The 20,199-nt window shown below is 46.5% G+C and overlaps 1 protein-coding gene across 1 annotated transcript in view; it reads left to right on the plus strand.

Annotated features, from left to right (window-relative positions):
* The window catches only part of LOC116581466 (glycine, alanine and asparagine-rich protein-like), a 56,942-nt gene that overhangs the window by 29,079 nt on the left and 7,664 nt on the right, over positions 1 to 20,199 (plus strand). The window contains exons 5-6 of the mRNA XM_032328643.1: positions 15,090 to 15,215; positions 18,221 to 18,294. Coding sequence (XP_032184534.1) covers positions 15,090 to 15,215; positions 18,221 to 18,294 — 200 coding nt within the window. The remainder of the gene's footprint in view (positions 1 to 15,089; positions 15,216 to 18,220; positions 18,295 to 20,199) is intronic.

Consider the following 20,199-nt stretch of genomic DNA (forward strand, 5'->3'; position numbering starts at 1 on the left):
ATCCCACTGGAGAAATGCCTCCTCTCAGCCCCACGTCCTTTCAAATTGGTCCCGAGGTTTGTTTTCTCCTTCGTGTCATATAGCTGGGTTGATCAGGAATACATCTGACATTTTCATTTCTGGTCCAGGTACACTGAGTCTTAGGTACCCCTTCCAAGGATAAGGTTATCTGTCAGTAGTAAGGATGGCAAATAGCACAGGGTAGAACAGATTTAGTGGAGGTGTTTTGGATCGGTCCAAAGGGTTTTTTAAAAAACTCAAGTCCCCTTGAAACAAAAGAATGCCTGTTCCAACCATCTTCATGTTCATTCCCTGCTAGAGGGTAAAACTACTTGACACTTGCCACTTGACAATGGCAAGGTCTCCAGTATCTTGTAGGTTTTCCTTAGCATAGGACAGTTCTTTTGAAACCCTTCCCTCTCCTTACCTCCCCCACCTTTCAAGGGTGTATCAGTCCCCCCCCCCAACACTGATGCCACTCTTTCTGTGCACAGATCCTGTCCCCGTGCTTTAATAAAACCACCGTTTTGCACCAAAGAGGTCTCAAGAACTCTTTCTCGACATCGGCTCTGGACCTCACCCCACCAAACATCACATACATTCCAAAACTCTATGACTGCTCCCCTGTCTACCTGCCGTTTGGCATTATTTCTGTCATTTCCTACAAATGACGGCAAAGGAGGCACTGCTAGGCTTTAGGGGACAGGCATCAACTCTGGAACAGGATCAGTGCACACTAAGATCATGGAGTGGAGTAGCAACCAAATTAAACACAAAACAAAGCCACTAAGCGAAAAGTTATGGGGGAGGGACCCGCAAATCCTCAATTGCAAGTTTAGAAAATGAGAGGGGGGAAGGGTCAAGATGGCAGAGAAGTAGCAGGCTGAGACTGCTTCAGCTAGCCGGAGATCAGCTAGATAGCTTATCTAAAGATTGCAAACACCTGAAAATCCATCGGCAGATCGAAGAGAAGAAGAACAGCAATTCTGGAAACAGAAAAACAACCACTTTCTGAAAGGTAGGACCGGCGGAGAAGTGAATCCAAAGCGACGGGAAGATAGACCCCGGGGGGAGGGGCCGGCTCCCGGCAAGCGGCGGAGCAATGGTGCACAAAATCAGGACTTTTAAAAGTCTGTTCCACTGAGGGACATCGCTCCAGAGGCTAAACCGGGGCGAAGCCCACGCGGGTTCAGCGTGGCCTCAGGTCCCGCAGGGTCACAGAAGGATCAGGGGTGTCTGAGTGTCGCAGACCTTGCGGGTATTGGAACGGGAAAGCCGGCTACAGAGACAGAGCCGACAGTAAGCTCACAGCTCGGTGTTACCTTGAACTGGTCGCAGGCTCGGAGAGCTCGGAGCGCGGCCGGAGGTCAGGCAGACGGGAGTAACTGGGCGCTGTTCTCTGAGGGCGCACTGAGGAGTGCGGCCCTGGGCTCTCGGCTCCTCCGGGCTGGAGACCAGGAGGCCGCCATTTGTATTCCCGTCCTCAGGAACTCTACGGAAAGCGCTCAGGGAACAAAAGCTCCTGAAAGCAAACCTGAGCGGATTACTCACCCCAGCCCCGGGTAAGGGCGGTGTAATTCCGCCTGGGGCAAAGACACTTGAGAATCACTACAACAGGCCCCTCCCCCAGAAGATCAACAAGAAATCCAGCCGAGACCAAGTTCACCTACCAAGGAGTGCGGTTTCAATACCAAGGAGAGCAGCAGAATTCCAGAGGAGGAGAAAGCCAAGCACGGAACTCATGGCTTTTTCCCTGTGATTTTTTTTAGTCTTGCAGTTAATTTAATTTTTTTCTTTTTCTTTTTCATTTTTTGTTTTTTGGTTTTTTTTTTTTTTTTCTCGCCTTCGGGTAAAATTTTTTTTTTTTAACTGTTACCTTTTTCTTTTTTAACGATTTTTTACTAGTTTAATATATATATTTTTTTCTTTTTTACATTTTTCTTAGGTGTTTTCCTTTTTTTTTTTTAATTCTTTTCTTTTTTCTTTTTTCTTTTTTTTTTCTTTTTTCTTTTTTTTTCTTACTTCCTTTTTGAACCTCTTTTTATCCCCTTTCTCCCCCCTCAAGATTTTGGATCTCTTCTAATTTGGTTAAAGCATTTTTTCCTGGGGTTGTTGCCACCCTTTTAGTATTTTACTTGCCCCTTCATATACTCTTATCTGGACAAAATGACAAGACGGAAAAATTCAACACAAAAAAAAGAACAAGAGGCAGTACCGAAGGCTAGGGACCTAATCAATACAGACATTGGTAATATGTCAGATCTAGAGTTCAGAATGACAATTCTCAAGGTTCTAGCCGGGCTCGAAAAAGGCATGGAAGATATTAGAGAAACCCTCTCGAGAGATATAAAAGCCCTTTCTGGAGAAATAAAAGAACTAAAATCTAACCAAGTTGAAATAAAAAAAGCTATTAATGAAGTGCAATCAAAAATGGAGGCTCTCACTGCTAGGATAAATGAGGCAGAAGAAAGAATTAGTGATATAGAAGACCAAATGACAGAGAATAAAGAAGCTGAGCAAAAGAGGGACAAACAGCTACTGGACCACGAGGGGAGAATTCGAGAGATAAGTGACACCATAAGACGAAACAACATTAGAATAATTGGGATTCCAGAAGAAGAAGAAAGAGAGAGGGGAGCAGAAGGTATACTGGAGAGAATTATTGGGGAGAATTTCCCCAATATGGCAAAGGGAACGAGCATCAAAATTCAGGAGGTTCAGAGAACGCCCCTCAAAATCAATAGGAATAGGCCCACACCCCGTCACCTAATAGTAAAATTTACAAGTCTCAGTGACAAAGAGAAAATCCTGAAAGCAGCCCGGGAAAAGAAGTCTGTAACATACAATGGTAAAAATATTAGATTGGCAGCTGACTTATCCACAGAGACCTGGCAGGCCAGAAAGAGCTGGCATGATATTTTCAGAGCACTAAACGAGAAAAACATGCAGCCAAGAATACTATATCCAGCTAGGCTATCATTGAAAATAGAAGGAGAGATTAAAAGCTTCCAGGACAAACAAAAACTGAAAGAATTTGCAAATACCAAACCAGCTCTACAGGAAATCTTGAAAGGGGTCCTCTAAGCAAAGAGAGAGCCTACAAGTGGTAGATCAGAAAGGAACAGAGACCATATACAGTAACAGTCACCTTACAGGCAATACAATGGCACTAAATTCATATCTCTCAATAGTTACCCTGAATGTTAATGGGCTAAATGCCCCTGTCAAAAGACACAGGGTATCAGAATGGATAAAAAAACAAAACCCATCTCTATGTTGCCTCCAAGAAACTCATTTTAAGCCCGAAGACACCTCCAGATTTAAAGTGAGGGGGTGGAAAAGAATTTACCATGCTAATGGACATCAGAAGAAAGCAGGAGTGGCAATCCTTATATCAGATCAATTAGATTTTAAGCCAAAGACTATAATAAGAGATGAGGAAGGACACTATATCATACTTAAAGGGTCTGTCCAACAAGAAGATTTAACAATTTTAAATATCTATGCCCCCAACGTGGGAGCAGCCAACTATATAAACCAATTAATAACAAAATCAAAGAAACACATCAACAATAATACAATAATAGTAGGGGACTTTAACACTCCCCTCACTGAAATGGACAGATCATCCAAGCAAAAGATCAGCAAGGAAATAAAGGCCTTAAACGACACACTGGACCAGATGGACATCACAGATATATTCAGAATATTTCATCCCAAAGCAACAGAATACACATTCTTCTCTAGTGCACATGGAACATTCTCCAGAATAGATCACATCCTGGGTCCTAAATCAGGACTCAACCGGTATCAAAAGATTGGGATCATTCCCTGCATATTTTCAGACCACAATGCTCTAAAGCTAGAATTCAACCACAAAAGGAAGTTTGGAAAGAACCCAAATACATGGAGACTAAACAGCATCCTTCTAAAGAATGAATGGGTCAACCGGGAAATTAAAGAAGAATTGAAAAAAATCATGGAAACAAATGATAATGAAAATACAACGGTTCAAAATCTGTGGGACACAACAAAGGCAGTCCTGAGAGGAAAATATATAGCGGTACAAGCCTTTCTCAAGAAACAAGAAAGGTCTCAGGTACACAACCTAACCCTACACCTAAAGGAGCTGGAGAAAGAACAAGAAAGAAACCCTAAGCCCAGCAGGAGAAGAGAAATCATAAAGATCAGAGCAGAAATCAATGAAATAGAAACCAAAAAAACAATAGAACAAATCAACGAAACTAGGAGCTGGTTCTTTGAAAGAATTAATAAAATTGATAAACCCCTGGCCCGACTTATCAAAAAGAAAAGAGAAAGGACCCAAATAAATAAAATCATGAATGAAAGAGGAGAGATCACAACTAACACCAAAGAAATACAAACTATTATAAGAACATACTATGAGCAACTCTACGCCAATAAATTTGACAATCTGGAAGAAATGGATGCATTCCTAGAAACATATAAACTACCACAACTGAACCAGGAAGAAATAGAAAGCCTGAACAGACCCATAACCAGTAAGGAGATTGAAACAGTCATTAAAAATCTCCAAACAAACAAAAGCCCAGGGCCAGACGGCTTCCCGGGGGAATTCTACCAAACATTTAAAGAAGAACTAATTCCTATTCTCCTGAAACTGTTCCAAAAAATAGAAATGGAAGGAAAACTTCCAAACTCATTTTATGAGGCCAGCATCACCTTGATCCCAAAACCAGACAAGGATCCCACCAAAAAAGAGAGCTATAGACCGATATCCTTGATGAACACAGATGCGAAAATACTCAACAAAATACTAGCCAATAGGATTCAACAGTACATTAAAAAGATTATTCACCACGACCAAGTGGGATTTATTCCAGGGCTGCAAGGTTGGTTCAACATCCGCAAATCAGTCAATGTGATACAACACATCAATAAAAGAAAGAACAAGAACCATATGATACTCTCAATAGATGCTGAAAAAGCATTTGACAAAGTACAGCATCCCTTCCTGATCAAAACTCTTCAAAGTGTAGGGATAGAGGGCACATACCTCAATATCATCAAAGCCATCTATGAAAAACCCACCGCAAATATCATTCTCAATGGAGAAAAACTGAAAGCTTTTCCGCTAAGGTCAGGAACACGGCAGGGATGTCCATTATCACCACTGCTATTCAACATAGTACTAGAGGTCCTAGCCTCAGCAATCAGACAACAAAAGGAAATTAAAGGCATCCAAATCGGCAAAGAAGAAGTCAAATTATCACTCTTCGCAGATGATATGATACTATATGTGGAAAACCCAAAAGACTCCACTCCAAAACTGCTAGAACTTATACAGGAATTCAGTAAAGTGTCAGGATATAAAATCAATGCACAGAAATCAGTTGCATTTCTCTACACCAACAGCAAGACAGAAGAAAGAGAAATTAAGGAGTCAATCCCATTTACAATTGCACCCAAAACCATAAGATACCTAGGAATAAACCTAACCAAAGAGACACAGAATCTATACTCAGAAAACTATAAAGTACTCATGAAAGAAATTGAGGAAGACACAAAGAAATGGAAAAATGTTCCATGCTCCTGGATTGGAAGAATAAATATTGTGAAAATGTCTATGCTACCTAAAGCAATCTACACATTTAATGCAATTCCTATCAAAGTACCATCCATCTTTTTCAAAGAAATGGAACAAATAATGCTAAAATTTATATGGAACCAGAAAAGACCTCGAATAGCCAAAGGGATATTGAAAAAGAAAGCCAACGTTGGTGGCATCACAATTCCGGACTTCAAGCTCTATTACAAAGCTGTCGTCATCAAGACAGCATGGTACTGGCACAAAAACAGACACATAGATCAATGGAACAGAATAGAGAGCCCAGAAATAGACCCTCAACTCTATGGTCAACTAATCTTCGACAAAGCAGGAAAGAATGTCCAATGGCAAAAAGACAGCCTCTTCAATAAATGGTGCTGGGAAAATTGGACAGCCACATGCAGAAAAATGAAATTGGACCATTTCCTTACACCACACACAAAAATAGACTCAAAATGGATGAAGGACCTCAATGTACGAAAGGAATCCATCAAAATCCTTGAGGAGAACACAGGCAGCAACCTCTTTGACCTCAACCGCAGCAACATCTTCCTAGGAACAACGCAAAAGGCAAGGGAAGCAAGGGCAAAAATGAACTATTGGGATTTCATCAAGATCAAAAGCTTTTGCACAGCAAAGGAAACAGTTAACAAAATCAAAAGACAACTGACAGAATGGGAGAAGATATTTGCAAATGACATATCAGATAAAGGACTAGTGTCCAGAATCTATAAAGAACTTAGCAAACTCAACACCCAAAGAACAAATAATCCAATCAAGAAATGGGCAGAGGACATGAACAGACATTTCTGCAAAGAAGACATCCAGATGGCCAACAGACACATGAAAAAGTGCTCCATATCACTCGGCATCAGGGAAATACAAATCAAAACCACAATGAGATATCACCTCACACCAGTCAGAATGGCTAAAATAAACAAGTCAGGAAATGACAGATGCTGGCGAGGATGCGGAGAAAGGGGAACCCTCCTACACTGTTGGTGGGAATGCAAGCTGGTGCAGCCACTCTGGAAAACAGCATGGAGGTTCCTCAAAATGTTGAAAATAGAACTGCCCTATGACCCAGCAATTGCACTATTGGGTATTTACCCTAAGGATACAAACGTAGTGATCCAAAGGGGCACATGCACTCGAATGTTTATAGCAGCAATGTCCACAATAGCCAAACTATGGAAAGAACCTAGATGTCCATCAACAGATGAATGGATCAAGAAGATGTGGTATATATACACAATGGAATACTATGCAGCCATCAAAAGAAATGAAATCTTGCCATTTGCGACAACATGGATGGAACTAGAGCGTATCATGCTTAGCGAAATAAGTCAAGCAGAGAAAGACAACTATCATATGATCTCCCTGATATGAGGAAGTGGTGATGCAACATGGGGGCTTAAGTGGGTAGGAGAAGAATAAATGAAACAAGATGGGATTGGGAGGGAGACAAACCATAAGTGACTTTTTATCTCACAAAACAAACTGAGGGTTGCTGGGGGGAGGGGGTTTGGGAGAAGGGGGTGGGATTATGGACATTGGGGAGGGTATGTGCTTTGGTGAGTGCTGTGAAGTGTGTAAACCTGGTGATTCACAGACCTGTACCCCTGGGGATAGAGTATTATGCCTCCATCAGAAAGGATGAATACCCAACTTTTGTAGCAACATGGACGGGACTGGAAGAGATTATGCTAAGTGAAATAAGTCAAGCAGAGAGAGTCAATTATCATATGGTTTCACTTATTTGTGGAGCATAACAAATAGCATGGAGGACATGGGGACTTAGAGTGGAGAAGGGAGTTGGGGGAAATTGGAAGGGGAGGTGAACCATGAGAGACTATGGACTCTGAAAAACAATCTGAGGGTTTTGAAGGGATGGGGGGTGGGAGGTTGGGGTACCAGGTGGTGGGTATTATAGAGAGCACGGATTGCATGGAGCACGGGGTGTGGTGCAAAAATAATGAATACTGTTATGCTGGAAATAAAAAAAAAAGTTTTTGATCAAAAAAAAAAAACAATAGGTATGAGGTTAATAAATTGAATAAAGGTGTGAAGAACTTGAAAAAAAAAAAAAAAAAAAAAAAAGAAAATGAGAGGGGAAGGAAAAGCATTTTGGTACACACACACCAGAAGAACTGTCACATGTGCTTTGGCCAAACCTCACTCCCCATTTGACCCAGTCGTTGGGTGAAAAAAGAAAAAAGCAATAGCTGTGGAAGACTCACACTTTGGTATCTCATCCAGAATAAGCAGTCAGTAGGTCCAGTACAGCCAGCAGCCCTTAGGACCTCGAAAGCTGTGCCCCAGATAACTGGACATATGACCATCACCTCCAGGACCTCTCAAAACCACCAGTGAGTGGTTCCTATTCCAACAGCCAGATGGTCTACAAACCCTGGTGTCTGCTGTCATTTCATAGTGGATAATGTTTCCTGTCAGGCATTAAAGCAGAAACCAAAAACACTTTGAGAGGATCTGCATCCAAACCCAGAGGGAGAAAGGATTTTTTAAAAGCTCTTTGAAAAAATAAAAAGAAAAATAAACCTAAAAGTCGGCCCAAAGCATTTCCACAGTTCTTTCCTCCCAGAGGCCTGGGTTTGGAGGCAGCAGCACCTCCACGGTCCCTCCATGGATAGCAGGAACTCCGGAGGCAGATCCTATGGGCCTGGACCTCCCCTTAATTCTTTCCTGCAATTAGGCACTTGGAGGCTGAGGATCTGCAGAGGTAGGTCGCCCCCGAAAGGCAGAGAGCACCTCCCCCAGAGCACAGTGTCCATGGGGCCTCAGGCACATCAGTGCCCAGAGTTTTCACCCTGGTGTGGGGAGCAGGGGAAGGCTCAGGTGCAGTCCCCCCAGGGCGATGCTGGGCGTGGCCAGGACAGAGGGCTGTGGACACCCCCTGCAGGGGGCGTCTTGGAAAGGCCAATCCACCAAGTAGCTCTTCCCAGACTCTGGCACCGGCCCAAGCTGGCCTCCAGTCTGTGGCTTGGCGCAGACCCAGACCAGGACCCCTTGTGCCTGGTGCGTGGTGGTGGCAGGGGACGGGAGCACGCCACCAGGAGAGCCGCCAGCCCTCCCGTTCCGGCTCCTGACCTCACCTGGCACAATCCCGGCCCGAATGGGCGTATTTACAGGCCAGGGTCTGGTTGGCCAGCTGCTTCATGCAGCAGAATTGCTTCTTCATTGTGGCAATGGGGTGGGCATCGGGGCTCCCACGGGGCAGCTGCCAGCGCGGTTCCTAACCCTCTCCCCTGAACTAGCATCAGTGAGGCCTGGCAGTTGGGGTGGAATCAGGCCTCTGCTGCTGCACACCTGCCACTCTGTGCAGGCGGAGGACCCGCAGACCAGGCGTGTCCACCATTCTGCCCTACCGCCTGCCTGGTTTAGGCGCACAGCTGTGGGAGGTGATAGAGGCGCAGCGTGGGCAGTGGCCAGTGAACCGCCAGAGCAAATCACGACTAAGCTGTCCCTGCAGAACTGATGGGACAAGGAGGGACAGAGCACTCTGGAGCCACTGGAGGCTGGAAATACACAAAGTCTCCATGAGGGCCATCCTCTGTGCGGATATAGACCTCTGTGAAGTGCTCTGAGGATCGTCTCTCCTAGCTGGATGGATGTGTGTGACCCTGTAATTTACACCAGAATGAAAAATGTACTGTTGGGTGAAAGACCATACCACAGGACTTTGTGTATTGTGATCCCACTTAGGGTGAAGTAGAGGGCCATGTGCATTTTCTGGGGGCAGGCACCTGGGTGCAGTCAGGCGCGATCATGCACTAGGGGCACACCCTGGACAGGCACCAAGGAGGACAAGGGGCCCAGGCCTGGGAGGGAAGTTGTGGGGATGAGCTGTAGGGACAGGGACCAGGACCAGTGGCCAGAGGGCCTTGGCTGTTCGGAGCTACCTGACCAACAGAGGTGCGTGGCAGTGAGTTGCAGGAGGTGGGGTGGGGGGGTGGAGGGGTAGGGAAGGGGCATGCAGGCATTGCCTGGAAAGGTCTGTATACTTAGGCACAAGGGAGCTCTGGAGAGGGGGGTGGGAGAGGGGCATGCAAGCCTTGTTTGGAAACAAGTAAAAAAAACAAGTTTTTTTATGCTTAGGCACACCTGAGCTCACAGGAGGGAGCGGGGGAGGGGCATGAAGGTGTTGCCTGGAAACCTCTGTAGGCTTTTGATTCTTAGCCTTGTGCAGCTTGGGGTTCTGGGACACTTGGTGGGGTAGTCCGACTGGGCTGGACACTTTTGTACCACGGACCAGGACAGTTGTACGACCGTCAGATGTTTTCCTGGGCTGGTAGGCTGGGCTCTGGCCTAGGCCATTCCCTAGGGGCCGTGGACAGCAGCCAGACCTCTTTGACCAGGGACATCGATATTAAGAGACATGTGCTGGGGAAAGGGACTTTCCCTGGGGATGCCAGGGATTTGGCTGATGTCATCTCAACCCAGACACCCATCAGTAGACTCCTCCATGAGATTGAAACATTGGAGGCTGAAGTGACTCATTGGAAGAGGTTGTGCCAGTGTTCCACCCAGGGACCAAATACCATCGACACAGAAATACTGTGGAAACTGAAGAGCCACTTCAGGGACCTAGAGCAGCGGTGGAAGCGGGAGTTGGGCAAACATCAGCTAGAGGTGGCGGGGTTGCAAAACACCCACCAGCGGAAGCTAGCAGACCTCACTGCCTGGCACCGCAAACAGCTTAGAGACTATCAGCGGATGGATTGGCTCTCCAAAGAGGAGATTGGGAAACTCACTCAAATTATCCAGCAAAAGGATTTGGAAATTCAGGATCTTTCTAGGAAAATCTCTGTGGCTTCTCACTGCCAGAATGGGCACGTGGAACAACTTCAGCGCCAATTGCAAGAGTGTACTTTGAAAAGCGAACAGGTCTTGGTGGTCCTAAATGAGAAGACGAGGGAGAATAGCAATCTGAAAAGGAACTATCACAGAATGACCAATCGACTTGCTACCAAAGAAGCAGAACTCCAGAAAATGCAAGAGGAAAATCAAAAACTGTCCACTAGAATAGAAAGCAGTGACATAGAGGTGTTTAAAGAAATGATTCGGAATTTGTCACACATTATTCGAGAAAAAGACCTGGAAGTGGATGCGTTAAGTCAAAAATGCCAGACGTTAATGACAATCCTGCAGACACCCAGCACTGGTCATGCGGTTGGAGGAGTTTCTATTGATCAGTTCCAGCAGCTTCTACAGGAACGGGACACATTAAGACAGTGGGTGATGATCATGGAGGAGTGGAAAGAGCAGGTTCTGACCATGGTCCAAAATATGAAGCGTGAGTCACCCCAGCTTCAGAGAGATCTGCGACAACTCCAGGCATGGGCTTGCACCAACAGCAAGGTTTTGAAACCACAGACGACCTCTCTTGTCCAGATCCACACTTACCAAGGACATGAAATAAACTTACAAGAGCTAGAGAAAGAACTGGCACAACTTCAGCTCTGCATCGGGGAGCTCTGCAATGCCAAGGACCTCCTTTTAGGGAACCTTGACGCAATTTTCCTCTGGCCCTGCAGCGACTCTGCAGAGGCAGCCGACTCTCTGAAGGCCGTAAAATCTGACCAAGTTAGTGAGTCTTCTCAGGTGCTCCGAGAGGAGGTAGAAGAGCTCAGAAAATCAGGGCAAGGAAAAGATAAAAAGATTCAAACCCTCCAGGAAGATCAGCAGAGACAGATTGCTTCAGGGGCTGCTACGGGGGAAGGAGAAGGGAAGCCACAGGAACACAGCGATTCCAATTCCCACATGGAGCAGCGGAAGGAGAAACAGGCTGTTCTACAAGATTTCCCTCAGGCTCAGGAGCTCCGAATCCCAGCGAAATGTGAGGAACTTCTTTCTTTACAGGAGAAGCTCAGGGGCCAACTGAGTGAGAATGAGCTCCTGAGGCAGGCAGTCACCAGCCTGAAGGAGAGGATAGCAGATTTTGAAATGGATGTGTGTCGGCTGAAAGAGGAAAATGCAAAGATGGTGGAAACATGTAGAGAAAAGGACATGGAAAATCAGGCCTTGCAAGAGACAAATCGGCTACTTTCAAAGATGCAGAGGGAGGAGGAATCCCAGCCTGCCGTGATGAAAGAGAAGGCACTTGCTCTGGAGCAACTGCTGCGAGAGAAAGAACAGGGCGAGAGCGGGGAATTGAACCGGCATATGGATGCCGTTCAGTCAAAGCAGGAAAAGGCAGTTGTGGGTCAACAGGAGAGAGATGATGTCGTGTTGGCACAGAAACAGAAAGAAACGGAAACCTGTGCCCACCAGAAGGAGGGTCACCAGTTACATGAGAGAGAATTGCGCCTAACCCAGGAGCTGGAGAGAGGATGGCACCTCGCTGCAGAAGCCCAAGATTCTTGTTGCCTAGAAAGTTTGGCTTCAGAAGACCAAGTGGCTCAGCTAAGAGAGGAAGTGACGGTCCTGCAGGGAAAACTCGTTTTGTCTTCCGCTGCCATGGAAAAGGGCAAGCATGGAGCCAGTCTGCAGGTGGAGTTGCTGCGGGAGCAATTGCACGTGGTCACCCAGCAGAAAGAGGAAGCTGCGCTCTGGCTTGCCGCCTCCCAGGAAGAGGGAAGGCACTATGATTGAAGGCTAGTGAACCTCAAGCTGGAACTCACTGAATGGATGGAAAAGGCAGACACCCTATAAGGAAAACTGAAGTCGTTACAGGGACGATTGCATCAAACAAATGCCGACTTGGAGGTGAAGGAGGACCAACTCCAAGAGTTCAAGAAACAGAATGAGGTCCAGCAGGAAATACTGGAGGACACACAGAAGAAACTCTTGACCTTAGTAAATAAGGCTGAAGGAATGGTGGACAAAACCCTCCTAAGGAGACTTTTCGTGGGATCTTTCCAGGCAGATGATGCGGAACGGCAAGAAGCATTGAGGTTGATGGCAAGCACACTGGGGATCAAAGAAGACCAGCTGCAGCAGCTGCGTGGTCAAGAGTCCACGGGTGTGCCCAGCGGGGTAAGTGGGGAGCTTGGATCCAGAAGCGCCCCCAATGCACCTGGAAAGCCAAATCACCAAGCTGTGGCCAATCATTCTTTTTCAGGACTTTTTGTCCAGTTTCTAGAAGTGGAATCTCATTCAGCTTCTCCATTGCCAAACTCCTCTGCTCATGACATGAAACTCTCAGATTCAGGAGGAAGGGGACAACTGCCTAAGAAACAAGGCCCACCACGACTGAATGCTACCCTGGGATCCACACCCGGAAAAAAAGATGTCAAGCCCAGAACCACAGCTGTGTCTCTTATTAACCCACCTGGACCGGAAATGGATGGGTCAGAGCACCTTCTTCTAAATGTTATCTCTGATTCTTTACCCAGATACACGCCCTATATACTGTCACCTGCCAAGAAGGTTGGAATGGTGGCCAAAGACCTCTCAAAGAAATAGATGATTGTTAAGCCAGAGACGAGACCATGCTTTGAAGATCCCAAGTCACTGTGTGTCTACCTTAACCCCAAATGCCCTTTTTCAAAATGTAAACTATTTGCAGTTCTGCTTTCAAATTAATAAACATAGTATTTTATGACTTAACAAAAAAGGGGTCATTTAATAACTGCAGAAGTATTTGCCAAAGTGAAAACAGTGGTGGCTTCTTTTTCTTTTTTTAAGATTTTCTTTCTTTCTTTTTTCTTTGACAGAAATTGGGGGCACACAAGCAAGGGGAGAAGCAGAGGGAGAGAGAGAAGTAGGTTCTCCACTGAGCAGGAGAACCTGTGACCTGATACTAGGACCCCGGGATCATGACCAGAGCCAAAGGCAGATGGTTAACAGACTGAGCCACCCAGATTCCAGAACAGTGGTGACTTTGTTAGGACAGTTAACACTGCTGGGCTTGGGGGCTGTGGTCAAAGGATTCTTCCAATAATGTCTGTAATGCTTTAAGGTTTTCACAAGGGTCAGGTGTCTTCGTATATCTGATCTAGGGAACACATCAACTCGTTTTAGTCTTCCAAATTTATCAAATACACGAGTACACACTCCTTATATGGGAAACAAAGTGAATAGCACAAAAGTACAAGATGAATATAAGGTAAAAAAAAAAAAAAGGCAAGTTTGCTTTTCCCAGGGAAGTCTCATTTCTGTTCGCTTATTTTTTAGTTTCTATTTTTTCAAAATCATTTCCTTTTCTGTTGTCTGCAAAAGCACTCTATGAGTAACCTGAGTCCTCTTGGGCCTTATGTATATTTGTCTAGTTAGGAGTATTGTATTCTCTGACTTGTTTTATTTTTTTCCCTCCAAATCACTCTGCCTTGGAGACCATTTGAAATGGGAATGAATCCCATCTTATTCTTTAAAAGAAAATCCAGCTGCTTATGGTTCTACCCTACATTATGCAAATAGCTCCCCTTGATTAGCATTTAAGAGGTTTTCACCTGGAATGTCCATGGTCAACTCCCTTGTTCATTTCTTCAAAATCCCCTTCAAATCTTCCTTTGCCCTTCGAGGCGAATTGTTCCATTGCACCTTGGAAAGGATCCATTCAGATTTCTTTAAGGACCTCATTCCATTTTCCATTCTGCTCTCTCTTCAGCCTGCCAAATATGGTCATTCCTTCCCTGCTTTCCTGTTGTCAGTGCTCTGATTCACCCACTGCTGTCTCAGACTGGTGCAGTAGACTCCCTAACAATCTTGCTGGTTCCACTCTTAGCCTCCCTTGAATCCATTCTGAACTCTGCTGTCAGGATGAACTGAGATGAACATGTGATGTTACTTCCCTGCTGTAATTACTGGAGCGTTTCCCCACTGCCTGGAGTTTGGTGTTTAAGAGAGCATCCAAGCCCTTGCCTTTGCGGCCTTCCTTCCTCTTCATCGTTCACATAAAGGCTGCCCTTTAGCTCCAGGTGAATTCTTGCAAGCCCCAAATAGATTATTATCCAAATAACTTCAAGTCCATGAGCCTCCTCTTTGTGCCTTGACAAAGGTACAAGTGAGAAAGATTTCATCCTCTTCTTCACCCGTTGGCGAAGGGAGGGATTCCAACCCTAAAGCTATGCAATGTCCACATGCAACATAGCTGAGATCCACCGTAATTTGTTACCGACCTATCCTCATGGCCCAGGGAAGGAGGACACACACATCATGCAGGGCCATGGGGGACGTTGCACCTGGGAACAGAATGGACAAGGGCTGTGGGTGCAGACTATGTAGTAAGAGGAGAGTGAAGGTGAGCCCTACTTCCTGCAGGAGGGCTGTGCCTGGTACCTGTGCTTAGGAGGCCTTGTTGGCCAGAGGATCTGATCTGTGGGAGCAGAGTGGGAAGAGAACATGGAGTGAGGCCATTTGAGGCCATCTGAATCTTAATCAAACTCGGACTTTCCATCACAGTGGACTCTGATATTTGGACATCCATTTCATCTGAGACCCTTAAGGCATAGGAAAGGTGCTTCTCCAGGACGTGAAGCTGTCATGTGAGCAGGAGGGAGACGTGGTCATCAAAACCAAAATGTAATATCTTCCATAGATGTTCACGCAGTTGATCCCAAGGAAATCCCTGGGTGGCCAAGGGGTAGAAGGAAGAGCTGAAGTCCTCCAGCACCATGGAATCTGGCAATGCACTGTGGACAGAAGCCTCCACCTCCACCTGCAGGTAGGATAAGCAGTCTTTGGCTTCAGCCTGTAGCAAGTAGGCCTTGGTGACTCTATTAAGCTGGGTGCCATGACCCAGAGAATAATAGACAGCTGGATAGGAAGGCTCAGAGCCTGTGAGAGACTCTATTTCCAGGAGAGCCCAGTGCATGGCCAGCAACTGCTGCTTTCATGGTCTATAACCCAGGGCCAAGGAGGGCTGTTTCTTGCATTGGGATGCCATGGACAATTGACAGATAGCATGGGTGGTCCAGGGACTCCAGGAAGGAGAGAGGAGGCTTCTGAAGCCTTTTCTCCTGGGCAATAACAGGTGATTTTTTAAAAAGATTTTATTTATGTAGTTAAGAGAGAGCTCTGGCTGGAAGAGGGGTGGAAGGGAGAGGGGGAAGCAGACTCCCCACCAAGCAGGGAACCCCCCTGCCAGGCTTGATGTCAGGATCCTGAGATCAGGACCTGAAACTAAGGCAGGTGCTTCACCAACTGAGCCACCCCGCCACCCTCAACAGGTCATTTTTACTTGCACATTTTTTACTTGCCTTTTGTTGAGAGGAAACCCTCCTGCCTTCATTGTGAGCTCATTGACAAGTAACAGCCGAAATGGGCTTCTGTAAAATTTATAAACAAGGAATATGTTGCCTCAGAACCCAAAAAGTACTGAAAGATGTTGGACTTCTATGTCCTTTTTTCTTTTTTAAAGATTTAATTTGTTAGTTGATAGAGCACGAGAGAGAGAGAGAGAGAGAGAGAGAAGAATAGAAGGGGCTGGCAGGGGCAGAGGGAGAGGGAGAAGCACGCTTCCCGCGGATCAGGGAGCCTGATGCAGGGCTTGTTGCAGGACCCTGAGATCAGGACCTGAGCTGAAGGCAGACACTTAACTGACAGAGCCAGCCAGGAACCCCCGCATTTGTAGGTCCTTAACAAGTTTGCCAAATAAATTTCCTCACAGTAGGATCTTTTTTTTTTTAAAGATTTTATTTATTTATTTGTCATAGAGAGAGAAGCGAGAGCAAGCACAGGCAGAAAGAGTGACAGGCAGAGGCACAGGGAGAAGCAGGCTCCCCGCCAAGCAAGGAGCCCAACGTGGGACTCGATCCCAGGATGCTGGGATCATGACCTGAGCCGAAGGCAGCCGCTCAACCAACTGAGCCACCCAGGCGTCCCACACTAGGATGTCTTAAATGTGATGTCACACCTATGTTCCTGGAGAAAGATGGGTGTAGTAAGTTCCTACCCACAAAGGTTGCCTCTGATAGCAGAGCAGTTTGGATGCCCTTTGTATAACAAGGTATATCATGTGTCCTTCAAGGTTGAGGCACACATGCCTGTGAGGATGTTGAAATAGGCACTGGTCAGAACATCTTGGCCAAATCTATCATAGCGAAGTATTCACCATCTTTAAATTGGTTGGGTTCCCTCATTTTTTTTATTTTTTAAAAAATTTTATTTATTTTGACAGAGATCACAAGTAGGCAGAGAGGCAGGCGGGGGTGTGGGGGAAGCAGGCTCCCCACTAAGCAGAGAGCCCAATGTGGGCCCGATCCCAGGACCCTGAGACCATGACCGGAGTTGAAGGCAGAGGCTTTAACCCACTGAGCCACCCAGGTGCCCCATCCCTCATGGTTTTTTAAATGACTTTATTTCTTTATTTTAAAGAGAGAGCAAGAGAGAGAGAGATAGCAAAGGAGCGGGGATAGGGGGTGGTGGTGGGAAGGGAAGGGCAGAGGCAGAGAAAATCCCAAGTGGACTCCACCCCGAGCATGTAGCTGGACATGGGACCCAATCCTATGACTCTGAGATCATGACCTGAGCCAAAAACTTAACCCACTGAGCCCCCCACGTGTCTCAGATGTTTTAAGGGGACTGGGGTTTATTTTAATCAGGTATGGTAAGACAGGCAGATATACAAGTAACTCTCACAACGGAAGAAGTGTTTTTGGACTCACAGATCTCATGAAAGGAGGTGCTGGGAGGCATGGAGGGCCGCCCCGGGAAGCACCAGGCTTGGTCAGGAGAAAGAGGAAGTGAAGGGACAATAGGGGGAAGACCCTTTATCATGGATTCCGTGGGAAGGGGCAGGGGAGTCCGGGTAAGCACGTTTAAGACTGCCTAGTTTGTGTCATCTCAGTGGGTTCTGGGACACAGTGGTGTCTGGAGTAGTCTGTCCTTACCCCTGGGGTGATTAGGGCAGGGCATAGTGGCCCAGAGTGTAAGAGTTTCTTACAAGAGGTGGTTGGGGGTAAAGCCTCTGATTTGGTTGCTTTACCTGTGAAAGGTTTGCTGGCAGGCAAGCTGCTGACCATCTCTAGGAATTCAGTAAGCCTGCCAAGGACAGTCCCTCCGAAGTCAGCAAGGCCTGAGATGTCAAAGCATTAAATACAGAGGATAGAAAATATGGTTATTATATTTGCTATAAACAGGATTTGAGCCCTCGTAATAAGTCCATTAAGGTTAGGCAACCAGTGCCTCCTAGCAACATTAGAGTTCATTCAGAACCTATGATGTAGAGGCACAAAAGCCAGTCGGCCTCCTTTTATTTTTGCCAATTAAATTATTTTAGTAAATGTTGGATTTCTTTTTTTTTCAAAGATTTTATTTATTTATTGGAGAGAGAGAGAGAGAGAGAGTGCAAGTACGTGTGATAGAGCAGGCCTCAGGGGGAGTAGCAGGGAGAGGTCGAGGGAGAAGCAGACTGACTCCTTGCCCAGCAGGGAGCTTGAGATGCGGCTCTATCCCAGGATCCTGGAATCAAGACCCAAGCTAAAGTCATTGACTAACCATGTGAGCCACCCAGGTGCCCCTGTAATTTTTGGATTTACAGTTGGTTCAAATTTTAAACCTATGTTGAATTAGTCGGGGCAGGTGGGGGGTGGGTTCTGCCTCCTGTATTCAGATTTTTCTCTTCCACTCCTCCTATGCTTGGGTCTGTTTCTTCCTGGAAGAAGAAACCCCTGTGGGGTGGGGGAGTGTCTCATTACCCTGCTCCTCTTTCTCGGGTTTTTTTTCCAGAGTGTCTCAAATCAGCATCATCAGCCTTGGAGCTTCCGTTGTGGCAATGGTTGTATGGTTTCAAGTCTCCCGGTGTAAGTCAAGTGGGAATTGATCCCCTCACTGTGCCACAGGGGTCCCCCGTATGTTTCCCCCATAATCCTGAGGATCAGGATCTTGTGCCAAACAGATTAGGCAATGGGGTGGTCAGTGGAAAGGCACAAGACCCACAGCCTAGTCGTTGATGAAGCAAAACCATCTTCTGCTACAGCCCTACCTTCTCTCAGTGTAGACTGTTTCCCTTCCCCCCTTTTCCCTCTCTACAGATTTCCTCAGGATAGATTTTCATTTCTAACCACACAAAGCCATGAGATTTTGTTTCTGTCCCCATCTAATCACATGGCGCACATGTTCTGCATGTTTATGGGGAAAGGGAGCTGGTTTGGTCAGCCCACAGATGGCCATCCTCTTCTTGTGGGAATGCCAGTCCATCTCCCAGTGTTCGAGTCCACAGCCAGAAAAATCATTCTGTCCATGGCCAGAGTCAGAGCCTCAAGCCCCCGAATCACAAGATTAGTCTATCGACGAGCTGGGGAGCAACAACACTACGAGAAAGGCAAGTGTGCTGGTGAGGTGTTTGGCACTGGGAGAGAAGTGGAACACCAACTGCCCCCCCCCCTCCACTTTTCTGCTTTTGTTCAGCTGGTGGGCCCTGGGCTGCCATGGATGTCTACCTGAAAACCTTGAGGGCTCAGGAAGACACATGGTAACAGGGAGAGGAGTGGCAGCTTGGAGTCGGGCAAGGCCACTCCCAATGCCTGAAACACAGTGACTCGGGAGGCAGCCAGGGAGCCATTCTTACATTTCCCTGGGGCCTCGGTCTCCCTCCTTTGCACCCACAACACAGAGGGTCAGCCCCAGGACTGTGCTTGAGGTGCACTTTCCCCCATAGACCTGTACATCAGCCCCAAGCACTGGGCCATCACCCAGTCCCTGGAACTCAAGCACACCAGTCAGCATGTCCTGCAGTTGCCAACCTCAGGGGGGAGCCTTGGAGACCAATGCAGGCCACATAGGTGACACCTCTCCCCCAGATACAGTCAATTCTCATTCATTCTCACCTTTCTGGCAAGGATGGGGTACTATTTTGGAAATGGATGGCGACCTCCATTTGAGAGAATAGAACATGAGCCAACACAACTTGCTAGTGATTGCCAGTTCCCTCCCAGATCGTCATTGTCACCCCTGAAGACAGTGACTTAGCAAAGCAGCAGGTCAAGCTGACCTCATGTCTTCATTTAATGTGGGGACACCCTGTTTGTGATGCCACTTGTTTGAATCACCTTCTCCTCAGGTCCCTGATGAGGCCTGAGGAGACCTGCTCCACATGTTTGGGGATCCCCTGACACCTGCTACATGTGATTAACAACAGTTTCCTAGTCACATATACTCACACTTCAGGGGAGAGGATACCAAACACGGTGCAGGACTGCACATAGATTGCACTTGGGAACAGAGAGAAGGAGCAGGGCCTTGAAGGGCAGACTTGGTTGAAACAAGAGGGCTGGCAAGTCCTGGTTCCCATGGGAGGGTATGAGTGGCTTCCTAGAAAAATTCAGTGGGCTTCTAGAGAACTGAACACTGCTCCCCAAAAACCAGTAGGCTCTATGTCTGGTCCCTGTGATGAGAAGGGTGTGTGGTTAAGAGACCTCCCCTGGGATAGGGAGAGGAGAACGTGCATGATGCCATTTGAGTCCCTCCTTGATCTACAGGTGTCAAGACAGCCCTTATTACAGAATCTTAATTTCAGGCCTTATGCCATAAGAGGGTACGACAAAGTAATTCTTACCTTATGTAAAGTAACTTGTATTCCTCTATGCTAGCAATGAATATGTGGGCTCCACAATCAAACACACATTCACAATTACTCGTACAAAGAAACTACTTTGGGATAAATCTAACAGTGCCTGTCCAGGCATCCCATGCTGAAAGCTATTTAG

Source organism: Mustela erminea, chromosome 20, assembly GCF_009829155.1.
Source record: "Mustela erminea isolate mMusErm1 chromosome 20, mMusErm1.Pri, whole genome shotgun sequence".
NCBI lineage: Eukaryota > Metazoa > Chordata > Mammalia > Carnivora > Mustelidae > Mustela > Mustela erminea.